The 13,579-nt window shown below is 41.9% G+C and overlaps 1 protein-coding gene across 7 annotated transcripts in view; it reads right to left on the bottom strand.

Annotated features, from left to right (window-relative positions):
* The window catches only part of FAM149A (family with sequence similarity 149 member A), a 304,183-nt gene that overhangs the window by 263,495 nt on the left and 27,109 nt on the right, over positions 1-13,579 (bottom strand). For 3 of the 7 annotated variants that reach the window (XM_054202949.1, XM_054202944.1, XM_054202947.1), the window contains exons 7-14: positions 13,210-13,403; positions 11,605-11,747; positions 10,323-10,426; positions 9,882-10,109; positions 9,445-9,565; positions 8,566-8,703; positions 8,096-8,174; positions 5,640-7,263 (exon numbers count right to left, since the gene is read on the bottom strand). In XM_054202949.1, coding sequence (XP_054058924.1) covers positions 7,190-7,263; positions 8,096-8,174; positions 8,566-8,703; positions 9,445-9,565; positions 9,882-10,109; positions 10,323-10,426; positions 11,605-11,747; positions 13,210-13,403 — 1,081 coding nt within the window. In that variant the 3' untranslated portion in view covers positions 5,640-7,189. Of the gene's footprint in view, positions 1-5,637; positions 7,264-7,980; positions 8,175-8,565; positions 8,704-9,444; positions 9,566-9,881; positions 10,110-10,322; positions 10,427-11,604; positions 11,748-13,209; positions 13,404-13,579 lie in introns of those variants that run through there. The other 4 variants (XR_008466602.1, XR_008466603.1, XM_054202945.1 and 1 more) reach the window with 4 other exon arrangements.

Here is a 13,579-nt window from a genome sequence, read left to right as displayed (position 1 = left end):
TGCTGTACCCACCACATACCCTGCTGCCTCAGGAGCATCCAGGGTCTCTTCTCACTGCTGCAGGGCTGTGGAGCCCCTGCTCCTCAAAGCCTCCAATGCTCAGAAACCCTGTGGTCAAGCAGAAGCTCAGTGAAAAGACAGGATGGCTCACACCTTATTTGCAAAGCTTCACGCCTTGAATAATACAACAAGAGCTTTTATAGCCATGGTCATCTTTCTCTTGTCTGTTTCGTACCAAAATTGAGTGCACTCCTGTTTTTAGTAAACCAACAAACAGCATAAACAAAGCAACTGAGATAAGAAGCACAAACAGAGAAAGCTCAGAACATCAGAAGGTAAGGAAGGGCTGATGACCCTTGGTAGCAGAGGGGAGAAAGTTCTGGCACTTTGTTCCAACAATCTCCCAACAAACGCTTTATCATAAATGCTGACTTGCATTTCCCTGCACAGTAAACAGCTGGAAATGAACTTTGCTGCTCTTGCTGTTGGTTGTCATAGTTTGTTGTTATTTGTCATGGTTTGTGACAGAAAGTAGCAGATACATAACCTGTCTTGGGAGAAAAAAAAAAAAAAAGGCAAAGTACATAGCCATCAGTCCCCTCTTTTGTTCAGGTGACATCTCAGGAAGGAAGCAAGCCTGCAGGACTAAGAGGCTCACCTTTTGTCTTTGTAACATGGAGATCAGCTGGGTAATTATACTCTCTTCTTCATAAAAAAGCCTTGCAGTTTGTTGCCTTCATGAAGATGATAATTAGATGAAGTGGTTAATTGTGATTGTGAATCAAAATATGTGTTTCTAACTGCTGGTAACTCCTTCTGCAGGAAAAAAAAAACCAACTGAAAACCAGTGAAACAGCAGGGACAGGGTGAAAAGCCACAGGGAAAACATCAGGGAACACAGCAGAACAAACATTGCAAAATCCTGCCAGCAGCTGGCAATGGTGATGCTGCTAACAAAAGGCAGCAGCTACACTGGAACGAGATAAAAAGAGATATATCCAAGAAGGAAGAAACAAAAGGTCTGGCATCTCTGAGGCCTAACTCAGATTTGTAATCATTACGAACCTTGGAGGATGTTCTGTACCTGAAGAGTTTTCCTACTAGACTGCGATCAGCATTCCCTTTTCACCCAGAGAGCTATTAGCTCAGTGTTGGATTTCAGCGGGCACTCCACTGGTTAGTGAATCTTGGCTTTTATAAACGTGCCTAACAGTGCAAATCTGCTTTTAATCAGCCTCTCACCTAAGTGGCAGCCCATCTGCCCGTGCTGGCAGAGGGCAGGCACCCATGTCAGCCCACAGGCACGATGTCCCTAGAATGCAGGTCTGGGTTCTTCAATAAGGAAATCGACAAAATCATCGTTACTGGCAAGAAAAACAAAAACCCAAAGCAAAGCAAAGCTAAAATGGATCTGATATGACAGAAGGACAAAAAAGAAGTACACAACACATTCTGAAAAACTGTGGCGTGCTCTTCACATTAGTCCTTTGCCCCAGCCAAGACATACCTGATGTTTTTGCCATCTCTTGCAAAACACAGCATCTACAGTAAGCAAGATTAACCGGTTGCTAACTTAGCAATCACTACAATTAACTTGCAATTAGGAGGGGTTTTTCTTAGGAAGAACTTAATTCTTTCTCAACATACATGATCACAACATGATTAAACTTTCTCCATAAAGTTACTTGCACTGAAGAAGAGAGTCAGTTTGTTGTCCGCAACAGGCATCACCTGCACAAAGAAAGAGCTAACACAGTATGTCTCCATTTGAAAATACCAAGCTGAGTGGTGCGGTCAACAGGCCAGAGGGATGGGATGCCATCCAGAGGGACCTGGACGAGCTAGAGAGGTAGGCTCAAGCAAACCTCATGAAGTTCAACAAGGCCAAGTGCAAGGTCCTGCACTTGGGTTGGGACAATCCTCGTTATCAATACAGGCTGGAGTGTGAAGGGATGGAGAGCAGCCCTGCAGGAAAGGACTTGGGGGTACTTGTGGATGAAAAGCTGGACATGAGCCGGCAATGTGCACTCAAAACCCAGAAGGCCAATCGCATTCTAGGCTGCATCAAAAGAACCGTGGCCAGCAGATCCAGAGAGGTGATTCTCCCCCTCTACTCTGTTCGCCTGAGACCCCACCTGGAGTACTGTGTCCAGCTCTGGAGCCCTCAGCACAAGAAGGACATGGACCTGTTGGAGCGGTTTCAGAGGAGGGCCACGAAGATGATCCGAGGGCTGGAGCCCCTCTGCTATGAGGACAGGCTGAGAGGGTTGGGGGTGTTCAGCCTGGAGAAAAGAAGGCTCCAGGGAGACCTTAGAGCCCCTTCCAGTACCTGAAGGGGGCCTACAAGAAAGCTGTGGAGGGGCTGTTTGCAAGGGCATGTAGCAATAAGACGAGGGGCAATGGTTTAAACTAGAGCAGGGCAGGTTTAGATCAGACATTAGGAAGAAGTTCTTTACACTGAGAATGGTGAGACACTGGCACAGGTTGCCCGAAGAGGTGGTGGAGGCCCCATCCCTGGAGACATTCAAGGCCAGGCTTGATGAGGCTCTGAGCAACTTGATCTAGTTGCAGATGTCCCTGCTGACTGCAGGGGGTTGGACTAGATGGCCTTTAGAGGTCCCTTCCAACCCAACACATTCTATGATTCTATGAAAAGACACCATCAGTGCCAAACAGCTCAGAGATCTCCCCCAGTCCTCAGAGAGGAATTTTAGGGCCTGATGCTGAACTTCAAGCAACTGTAGCCCCAAAACCTAGGCTTCAAAGCCCAAAGTTTGAGGAAGACTCCATTTTCAAATCCTTCAGTGGATTATAGTTCCTCACACAGGTAAAGGAAGTTAACAGCATTTGAGAGACAGAGAGCAGAGCTATGTTGTTCAGAGCCAGACCGGTTGCTGTGATGCTCCCCTCAATCAAGCACACCTTGCTATCATTTCTGCAACCTGGTGTTCTCTGTACAGCAGCAACTGCTCTGTTCTGTAGCCATCATTTGGGCTCCTTCGCTACATGAAGTTTTGCACAAATGAATTATCCCCAAGAGAATACAGAAGTAGGCCTCCTCTCTGAGAAACCAAAATCTTCCATGCCAGCATAATAACAACATGTCTTGCAACGAAGCAGGCCACCACCCATCAGCCAGAACACAGCCTCACAGCCTACTGTTCTAAAGCAATTCTGATAATGTGATGTTGTGATAATTAATAGATATTAACGCTAAGTAGCTACCAAAGCATCACACCTATGTTTATTCATCTTTATGTCAAGGAAAAAGCATACTCCCAAGTTGGACGGCCACAACCTGCCCCAAGGTCACAGATGGAGATTCTGCCCACTGTTCTGTGGTTTGGCGAGACCCTACAGGGCCTCCTCCTTGCTAAATTCTAGCAAGTTTAAAGAAATAATTTAGCAGCATGCTACACGTTATACGAAGAAAGACAGAGGTCACGGAGCATGAATAAAAGGGTCAGTTTAAGACCTGGAAGAACTTGTGGATGGTGGGTCACAGAAACACACGATACTGCAAACCGGCCCACCTGCGCTCTCGCAACACAGAAGATTTGGTGTCCGACATCTGTGCTAGGAAATTCACCGTCCACATCTGATGCGCCTGCATATAACACAGTCACAGCTGTACGGCCTGTTAGAAGCCATGGAGGGTTAGCCTTGGCCAGCAGCCAGACACCCACCCATTCGCTCATTCACTCCCCTCACTCCAACAGGACAGGGAGAGAAAACAGGACGAAAAAGCTCGTGGGTCAAGACAAAGGCTGGAAGATTGCTTACTAGTTACCATCATGGGCAAAACAGACTCAACTTGGGGAAATTTAATTTACTTTAATTTGCCAATTAGAGAGTTTGGAAGAGAGAAACAAAGACAAAAAAGTCCCTCTCTGCCACTCCCTTCTCCTCCTCACAGTTTTATCCTGCTCCAGCATGGGTCCTACATGGGCTGCAGCCCTTGAGGATAAGCCTCCTCCAGCATGGTTTCTCCACGAGCTGCTGGGGAATGAGTGCTCTGCTGCCTGGAGCACCTCTTCCTCGTCCTTCACCAGCCTTGCACTGCTGTTTTGCTCTCTCTTTTTTCCCCCCTCTTCCTCTGTCTGTCCAGCAATTTTTGTACCCTTTCTTAAATACATTTTCACAGAGGCATCACAAACTTGGCTGCTGGGCTCCGCTGTGTCCTTCAGTGGGTCCATTACAGAGCCAGCAGATACTGGCTGTGTTCTCTTCTCTGGCCTTTTCTCACAGGAGCCACCCCAGCAGCACCATCTTTGCCAACACTTTGACACCTACATCCAGCTGAAAAGCCTACCGTGAAACCACAGCAAGACTGAAGGGGAAAATGGGGGTGAAATTTCCTCCACATCAACCTCTAGAGTGAGACCAGAGATGTCAGCTACACGCAAGCTATCAACAACGTTAAATATCTGGAAAGCATACAGGTGCCTTCCCTTACAATTTTCAGGGAAGAATTGCTCAGACCTGAACTCCTCTGGGTTGGGGAAGTTCTCGGGGTCTCTGTGCAGGCCACAAGAATATTTGTGCCTTTTGGTACTTGATTTCCTGAGGAGAAAAGGGAAAGGGAGGAGAACGATCAAAACAACAGCAAATGTGACTTTCTATGAACTGCTTCACAGTAAAAATAGGGAAAAACCGTGCCCTTTACTTGGGAAACCTTCTCAGTACTCTTTCCTGCAGATCTTCCAGCACCCCATCCCAAGCACCTCTAGCTACTGAAAGCTCCCAAACGGCCACAAGACATGTTCCTACCTCCACTTCTTCAACCTTGATAAAGGAGGAATGGAAAATGTACCAAACACCTCATCCAGTTCTCTGTGAACCTTCTTCTGGGCTTCAGGATTATGTCTAAGTACAGGGCCCAGTTCATAGCAGCTGCTGTTGTATCATGGCCCTAGGGGTCCAGATTTACAGAGACTTTCACTTCAAAACTACTCCTGTGCATAAGGAGGCTTCCTAAATACTTAGGTGTGCAGATAGTAAGGAAAATGAGATTTATTAGTCCCACGACCATGAGAGAAACAAAAATCAAGAGTGAAGAACTCTATCCAACACATTGGTTATCAGGTTGAAAGATGACCCATGATTCTGTCCTGTGCATGAAAACTGACCAAAAGGGAAAAGTGCTGAAAATAGTTCTGGTGCAAACATCCAGAGTGTGGAGTCTCCTTCTCTGGAGATATTAAAAACATGCCTGGATGCATTCCTGTCCAGCCTGCTCTAGGTGAATCTGCTTTGGGAGTGGGGTTGGACTAGATGATCTCTGAAGGTCCCTTCCAATCCCTACGATTCTGTGATGCTATCATCTCTCTTCCCTCTCCTCTGCCACCTGAGAGCACTCCATTGCTGCTGTAGTAATCAGCAGATTTTGCCTTTCCTTTTAAGCTGCGGAAGCAGATGCTTGTTACTCTGGTCTTCTCTCCATTCAGAAATCCAGTGACTCAGCTCCATCGCTTCACAGAGGTCAGCAATACTCTCTCTTTCACAAAGTGCCAGACGATGAGCCACTCTTCACTGTGTGGTTCCCACTTCTGCCATTGCAGTACCAAAATGGCACATACTCAGCTTTTCATTCAGCCCACAACGTGAGATCTGGCCTGCCATGAAGTGCCACAAGATGGTCAGGGACACATTTTGCCACCGTTTCTCTGCATTCTTGTCAATGTGTACACAGTACAGGAGGGAGCACTCACGAGAGCAAAAGTATATTTCAGACACACCACTGAAGATGACTTAAATGTGAATTTTGAACATTATGTCATCTTTGACCTGATATTTCTGAAGAAACTGCATCAAATTGACCTGAAACTGCATGAAATCGACCTGCAACCCCAAAGGAAAAGCATTCTGCTTTCTCTGGTACCATAATATCACCAGCGAGTCAACTTAGTGTAGCCGAAGGAGAGAAGTACTATGCCAGGAAAGTAATTTAAAAATGCTTTCATTTACTCAAAAGAATGCAGTGCCTGATGACCACTTACAAAAACCAGAAATCTGATTAACAGTACAGATACAAAATATACAATTACAAATGCTTTGCCTTGGATTACCAATCCTCCAGCTTTCCCAAAAAGAAGGGAGGAGAACTGGTATTAGTTCCCAAGTAGAAGAAACTGATTCTGTTCTTAACTGCACAATTTGGGCAAGTAATTAAGTTTTTCTCCTCCTCCCTTTCCCCTTCAACAGTTCTTCAGCCACATCTACTTAAACTGCTGGCTCTCTGGTGGAAGGAGGAATCCCCCCTGGCAAACGCCTGGGACCCGACCAAGGCTGTGACCTCTGGGCAGAACGGAATCTCAGCCTCCTCTTGGATCTTCCCATTTGGGTCTACACAAAGAGGTATGAAATATTTTCCATGTTAAAACTTTGAAGGCTCGGATATTTCAAATTATGATTAATTTGCACACTAACAGGCAATATGTTTTAAGAAATCTCAAGAGCTGGGAACAGTCGTACTGACTTGTCAGCAATTGCTCAGCATCTATAAACACGTTTGGCCTGGCAGGGAAAACATTGCTTCCTGTAAACAACGTTCATCCCAGCAGTTCCCATAGTTACCGACGATTAGAACAGCATAAGTAGAAGCAATGAAAGAATTCCATCTGAAAAGAATTAAAAGAAGATGGAAAAGCAGAGACAGACAACATTTAGAAGAGAGCAACTGCAAAAAGCAGACAGACTGAAAAACAGAGAAATTTCAAAACAGCAGTTAAAGAGGAGATACCACAAACTCGTGTTTAAAAGTAGAAATTTTATATATGACTGATGTTCGGATAGACTAGAATGTCTTTAACACTGAGGAAACACGAAAAAGCGGGAACAGGACTTCGTGGCCTAAACATAACTTATTTGCTTCTACAGGTAGAAGAACAATTCCCTAAGGAAAGACAGAAAAAAAGAGGAATGCCTGAGAAGAAAGTGCAGCAGCAGCATCTTAACTGTGCAAACAGAGCAGACGCATTGGCCATTTATTTCACTTTGCTCTAATTTTTAATCTAACCCCTGGTCAGACAACTTGAAAAGAAGGCAATGCAGGCATCCTGAGGATTGCAAGGCTCAGCAGAAACCAGCATACTGCACACGTTCTTTTTTAGCCAAGTTACTAGCTGGCAAATCTGGCGCTTCGGTCTTCCATTCAGTGCAAGGGGTTTCTGCTTCTTCCTAAACTGGGTTAAGAAGCAATCTGAAATCTCTTCCTTAAGGTCGGAGGATTTCTCTGAAAGGATCTGTAGTAATGCTGTGAGCCTAGAAAAGATAAAATATTGTTTGTTAGTTGCGGAAGAATCTGAAAGACATTCCAAGATTATGGACGAGTTACTTCTATCAGTCTGCTCACATCAATGTTTGCTAACCTACCCTTATTCTTACATCACCTTTTATATAATTATGCCAATCATATAATTATTTAAACTCAAGGAACAAATAAAGGTTATGTAAAAGTACTCAAATACCTCAGGAGTTAGATAGCTTTATTGTAACAATGGAACTAAATAGGTCACCTAGGGCTGCTCTCTTCTTTGGTGTTATAAATGGAAGACACAGCTGCAAATCAATATTGATTCTTTTATTTATTGAAGAGAGCTTTATACTTATGTTAAAAATGCACATTTTCAATTTTATTTTTCCCCACATAAAAAGTTTACTGATTTGGTGAATTTATACGGGGGCTAAAATAAAATTTATGCCATGAAACAGTTCACAAACATGTGTTTGTGTTGCTACTCTAGCAGCAGCAAAACACCTAGCCTGTACACCACATACTCTTGCCATAATTGTAAATATGCTGAAATCTTAAAAAAAAAATTAAAAATAATTAAAAAATATTAAGATGAGGGAGAATCCTTTTCCTTCCAGGTCACAACAACGAAAAGAAGCTTTGCAGGGTTCCTAACAGTTAGGGCTATCTCAGACCAAGTGAGAAGAAACTTCAAAACCAAACTCAGAAGATCCTGCCAAGCACACCTGTTCTTCTTTCACGCCAAGGTGGCTCTCCCCAAGCACTTTCCTTCTCGGCTGTACTATGGGTTAATAGGTTTTGCTGGTCTTTTGCCTTCCAAGTGATTCCTACTTTGCCCACCTATTAGAAATCCTTGACCTGGCCCTCTGTGGTTAGCGAAATCCATGGGAGTCAGCGATCTCTTCTGAGGTGTGTCTGTCTGTGAAAAAGACAGACATACTATTAGCTAGTACGGTATGTTTGTCTACCAAAATGGTTTAATTACAGCTTTTATGATCTCGTCCATCAGAGTGAGTCCTACCAAGCTGCAAAGCCCCAGGCAGTACTAAACCTGCACACGTCTAGTGCAGAGACATCCTCTCAGGAACCATTTGATGCATTAGACTTGAAAAAAAAAATCTCTTCCTCATACAGTAGCCCTGCTTTTGAAGGTCCTACACCCTCCCAAAGACTTTTAACATCCTCCTCTCCACAGGTAGACCAAAAATCAGGAGAGACCCGGTAAACGAGACCTTCTGTAGACCAACAGTGGGCATGAATGGAAGCTTCTTCCCTTTCCCACATCTCTGCTTATATTGTAATGTACTCACCCTGAATGTGTGAGTTGTGTTGGGTCTTGAAAATTGCTCAATAATAACAGTTCTTTCTCTGAGTGGCCGTTGCTCTGTACTGCCAGGCACAGCACTTGACACTCTGCTGTGAGCAAATCGTCCTCGATGCTGAGAGAACTGAAGAGAGCATTCAGAGAATGCAGCAACTGAATTGGTTAAAACAATAATTTTTCCGTTGCCATACAAAAAAATCCCCAGAAGACAAAAGAAAAATAAGTTTTTGCTAACCAAAAAAACCACCAATTTAAGGTAAATTAAGGGTATTCATGTTTTTCAAAGAGATTTGAGACTCTTCCCTAGTATTAGTCTACGATTCCCAAATGCTTCTATTAATTAAAATAATAATACCAATAACAGACTTTAGACATGTCTCAAAAATATTATTCAGAAGCAAAATAATATCAAGATACCAATTTACTTTCATTTTGGTGACTTATTACTTCCCTAACCTTCAAAAACAGGCCAGTATCAATAATATTTATGGGTTTTTTTCCAGTCAGTATCCTTTTCTACTTCAGTCAGTATAATTTTCTACTTCTTATTCGCTAATGTTAGGTTATAAAACACTGAAAACAGCTATTTAAATCCAGATGCAGTAAAAAAAAAAAAACCACACAGATTTTTCTGTTTTCAGAGGAAAGCCTTACCACCACGATCCGGTTGTGACCTGGAGTTTTAAATTGGCTTCTGCTGCATTCTAATGGTACCCCGATGTAACACGCATTAGCACGCAAAGACCATATAATAAATACGAACCAAAACAAACTGTAAAATTGCTCATTTCCACTAGTGACACAGAACAATTTATTTCCCAATAGCCTGAAGTTCTTCACCAGTACAAAAATGGACACAACTTACAGAGCTCTGTTGCAGGCGAGGTACTGAAAGATACTGTTCAACAGCCTCTGAGTTTATCGGTGGTAACTTGTTCCGGGTTGTAGGTGCACGAGCAGAAGATAAACGATCTGAGCTGGCACCCCTGCAGAAGTTTAAGGATTTCTCTTTTAAGAAAATTCATATTAAAGACTTTTTCACTGAAGTAATATGAAATTATTAAGCAGTACATTTCATTATAGAGCTCAGCTACAGAAAGTAACAGCACCTAACATAGCAAAAATAAATTAAAACAAATGCCTCTCCTCAAAAAACATGGTTCTGCTTGCTTTGTTTTTCTCTCTGAATTCTAGAATCGATAATGAATCTCGGATTAGTTCTCAAATATTTCGCAAAATCCTTCACCGGTGAAATTTCAGCAAAGTTCTGAGGAAAGCAAAGAATAAAACGAAAAAACTCACAATTTAGTCCCCCTAAGGATTTCATCATTGTACATATTAGGAGCTTTTGAGGAGAGTTGGTCAGAAGTGAGAGAAGGTAACCTACGATGGCTTGGTAGCTTCCTAGAAGATGCCAGCAGTACCCGAGACGATGAGAGAACGCTGTTACCAGCGGTTCTCCCCAACCTAGCGTGCACTGCATTTGGAGCACTGCAGCCAATGCTCTGCTGTTTGTCTTCTTGCTCATTCCTAGGGGAAAAGGAAGGAGAATGAGACAGGGAATGCGGATGAAGAAAAAAAAAAAAAAAAACAGGATTTCTTAACAGAGCATCATTGCAACCTCTACAAATCGCTGCTGCATCAGTGGTGCACACAGAGGAGATGACTGCCTTCTTATTGCAAAATATCTTTTACATGATATGAATTATGCCGCATTTTGAAAACATCAATACCAACACCTACTGTATTTTTTCCACTGTGGCAACGTGCCTCCGTTGGAGCGGTTTAGCTTGAATTGTCATCACACCATTCAAATCACTACAGAAGTTGCTGGAGAAGCGGTGAGCCTAGTAAAAGCAACAAATACGCATTAACCTTTACTTTTTTTGAAGGAAGACCTCAAAAAAGCACGTAGTTAGGAGATATTTTACTTGTTTCTTTAGAAAAGTTTATGTTAAGGTGGCTCAGTAGAATCCTCAGTAGTAGATGGGGAAAATGTGTTGTTTTGCTTATTTTAAACAGATTCTTACAAACAGAACTTGGATAATTTTGTTACTGAACTGCAACTTAATTTGCAATCTAAGTGTTAGTTTAAGCCGGAGTTCGATTCTCTGAACTTTGATACTCCCTCAGCACATTCCAGCCTGTGGACACAGAGCCTGGGAATTTCTCATTTTACTACTTCTGGCTGCTGGGAGCACTGCAGAACCAAGCGCAGCAACGGGGAGCACCGAGACTGCTTTGCTTTCTGTTCCGCGTCTCTTATCTCACAACCTAACAAGCACGGAAAAAGAGCAGACGGAAGAGAATGAAGCTGCTTGAACTGAACAGAGAGAGACAGGGGAAAAAAAACCCAAACAGAAGCAGTGGCTGGAAAATAAAAGATGTGCAGAACGGGAAGCAGGGGACAGAGGGAGGAGGCAGACAGAGGACGAAAAAGGGCATTTGATCAATACAAACATGAGCTTCCACAACGACAGGTAAGGCTGAACGGACACACAGCAGAGGCAAAGGAAATGAAAAGGAACGAGAGAGTCTGAAACTTTCAGGGTTGTGAGTAAAGCACTTTAAGTTGCAACTTCACATCCCCGCAGTCCAGGGAAGAGCCCAATTTGTTCTCTTAATACTACCAAGAGGAAATGACTGGACGATAATAAAAGCAGAACTTTTTTCTAAGGACAGAATGCAGTCTAATAAGTGTTTTTTTGTAAACCAGCTTCAGCAATATCTTAGTGGTAAACCGTGCCTTTAAGAACAACCAAAGAACAAGTGATAGTAAAGAAGAAATTTAATGAACCTTCCTTTAAAAGGAGATTAAATATTTTAAGAATATGTAATGAGTTTAAAAAAAAAAGGACAAAAGAGAAAGAGAAAGAAAAGAGAAAGACAAAAAAAAGAATAAAAGAAAAAATAAAATAAACAAAAAAAAAAAAAGAAAAAACCCTGAGTCTTTTCTACTTTCAAGCAGGACTCTTTCCAACGTGCAGAGTAAAAAGAACTCCATTTCACAGAAAGCTATTTTTACCTGCGAGGAAACAAAAGATACGCTTCGTGCTTCAGAGCTTCTGGAAAGAGGAACACTCCCAGCATCTGCTGTAATACGAACAACTGGCAAATGTGGCAGTTTTGTTGTAAGAGCTTTCAGTTTTTCCACCTGTTTGTCACCCTCTGCACAACAGCAAAAAAACCCAAAAAAAACCATAGAGAGAATAAGAGGTATTTTATAGGTTTACCAGCCATCATCTGTTGGGATTCAAACAATATTACACTTCACAGTAAATAAAGACTTTCATATAGTTTCAAGCTTCCGCGATATTTTAAAATCTACCATAAATGATGTTTTTCTGAATGCATTCCCATTACTTTATGCTTTCTCTGACACTGACAAACAAGTTGGTCTATGCAGGTAGAGTTGGAGAAGGTGTGTTTGTGTAAGAAAATACTGTTAAGACTCTTGGAATGTTATTTAAAATTTACCAAAGATTATTTTTTAAGCAGAAAAAAATATATATATACAAGAAAAAAGTCTATTGATCCTGTCCTTGTCTGACAGCAGCTACGCAGTGTTTCATTTTATGTATATACCACCATCTTATTTCGATTAAACCCAAATTCTTTTACATTGCTAGCTGAAATACTTCGGTTAGCTATCTGTTTGTCACACGTTTATGACCTTCATAAAGATAAAAGCGCGCACCTCTCATAAAACTGCTAAGCTATCTTCCTTAAAGTATAATATTGAGCTAAACAATCCCCCTGTGTTGTGAAAAGCCCTTTATATTTCAGTAACACCTCAAATGTTAAGTTCTGATGTTGCGAGTATTCTGTAAAATTTTGCCATTTCTTCCTTTGTTGTAGACTTACGTTAAGCGTACCTGAAATTTGAGGTAATTTCCAAAACCCACCCCCAGGTATTCTTCTGTTACTGTCCTTTTAAAATACATTGAAAGAAGAAGTGAGATTTCCCTGAGCCTCCAAAGACAACACAAATAAAATTGCACTTTCAGTTAATTTTCCTAGCTTTTGCTTTTCCTCGCTACAGTCTGTTAGAATATAAAACCATAAAATAAACCAAAATTACATGCATCACCATTTCTTCATCCTGTATTAAACTCACGAAATCCTGCACCGTCAGCAAGGCCGTCTTATCTCGCTTCAACAATCTGACTACCTAAGGGTTCTTTTTATTAACCAAGCTCAAACAATGAGGACTAGACTTTGATTCCGAGGTTCCAGATTCAGATCACGTCATCGAGTGATCCCCTGCTAAGAGAATCAATTTGCAGCCCAAGCCAGTGATTAAGAGGGTTTTATTATTTTTTTTAAACAAGCTCTCCTGCTATGAAGCTCTTTGAATCAGTTTTCTCTCTTTTTTTATACCTCATATACAAAACTACCTGAAAATGAGTAGAAACGTTTATATTTCAGGTGCTGGGGGTGGGTGGGTGTGTATGCACTGATGTGGCGAGGCATTACACATCTTATAATGCTGTACTACCAATATGGCTATCTTAAAATAACCAGATTCCCCAAGCTTTAAGGGCAAAAAAAAAATAAATCACTTTCCTGAGTCAGATTTGATAAACACCATATCTAAAAATACCAAAATACCATATCTAAAAATACCAAATACCTGTGATACTTGTTTCCCAATTTTTTTTAATCAGCTCCTCCAATATTCCGATTACGTTGCTCCAGATACAATCAAATACTTCAGAAGCCACAGCATCTTTGATACAGGCGTTGGGAGAAACAGGGGGAATGCCACGCTTACTCCTCTTCTCAGCAAGACGCATTTTCTTTTGTTCCCAACTCTCATCATCACTAATAAAGGAAGAAAATGCAAATGAATTCCCACGGATTTTGATTTTTTTTTTTTCCCCTTCTAATACACTGAATGAATAGAAACACACATATGGAAGAAAAGCCAGTCAGACGTAGATCACAAAAAAATTCAAACTCAAGCATAGAGAGTACCCATGGGAACAGAACCTGTCAAA

The sequence above is a fragment of the Rissa tridactyla genome, chromosome 5 (genome assembly GCF_028500815.1).
Source record: "Rissa tridactyla isolate bRisTri1 chromosome 5, bRisTri1.patW.cur.20221130, whole genome shotgun sequence".
NCBI lineage: Eukaryota > Metazoa > Chordata > Aves > Charadriiformes > Laridae > Rissa > Rissa tridactyla.
Note: the sequence above shows the minus strand (reverse complement) of the source record. Positions and strands in the feature narration are given on the sequence as shown.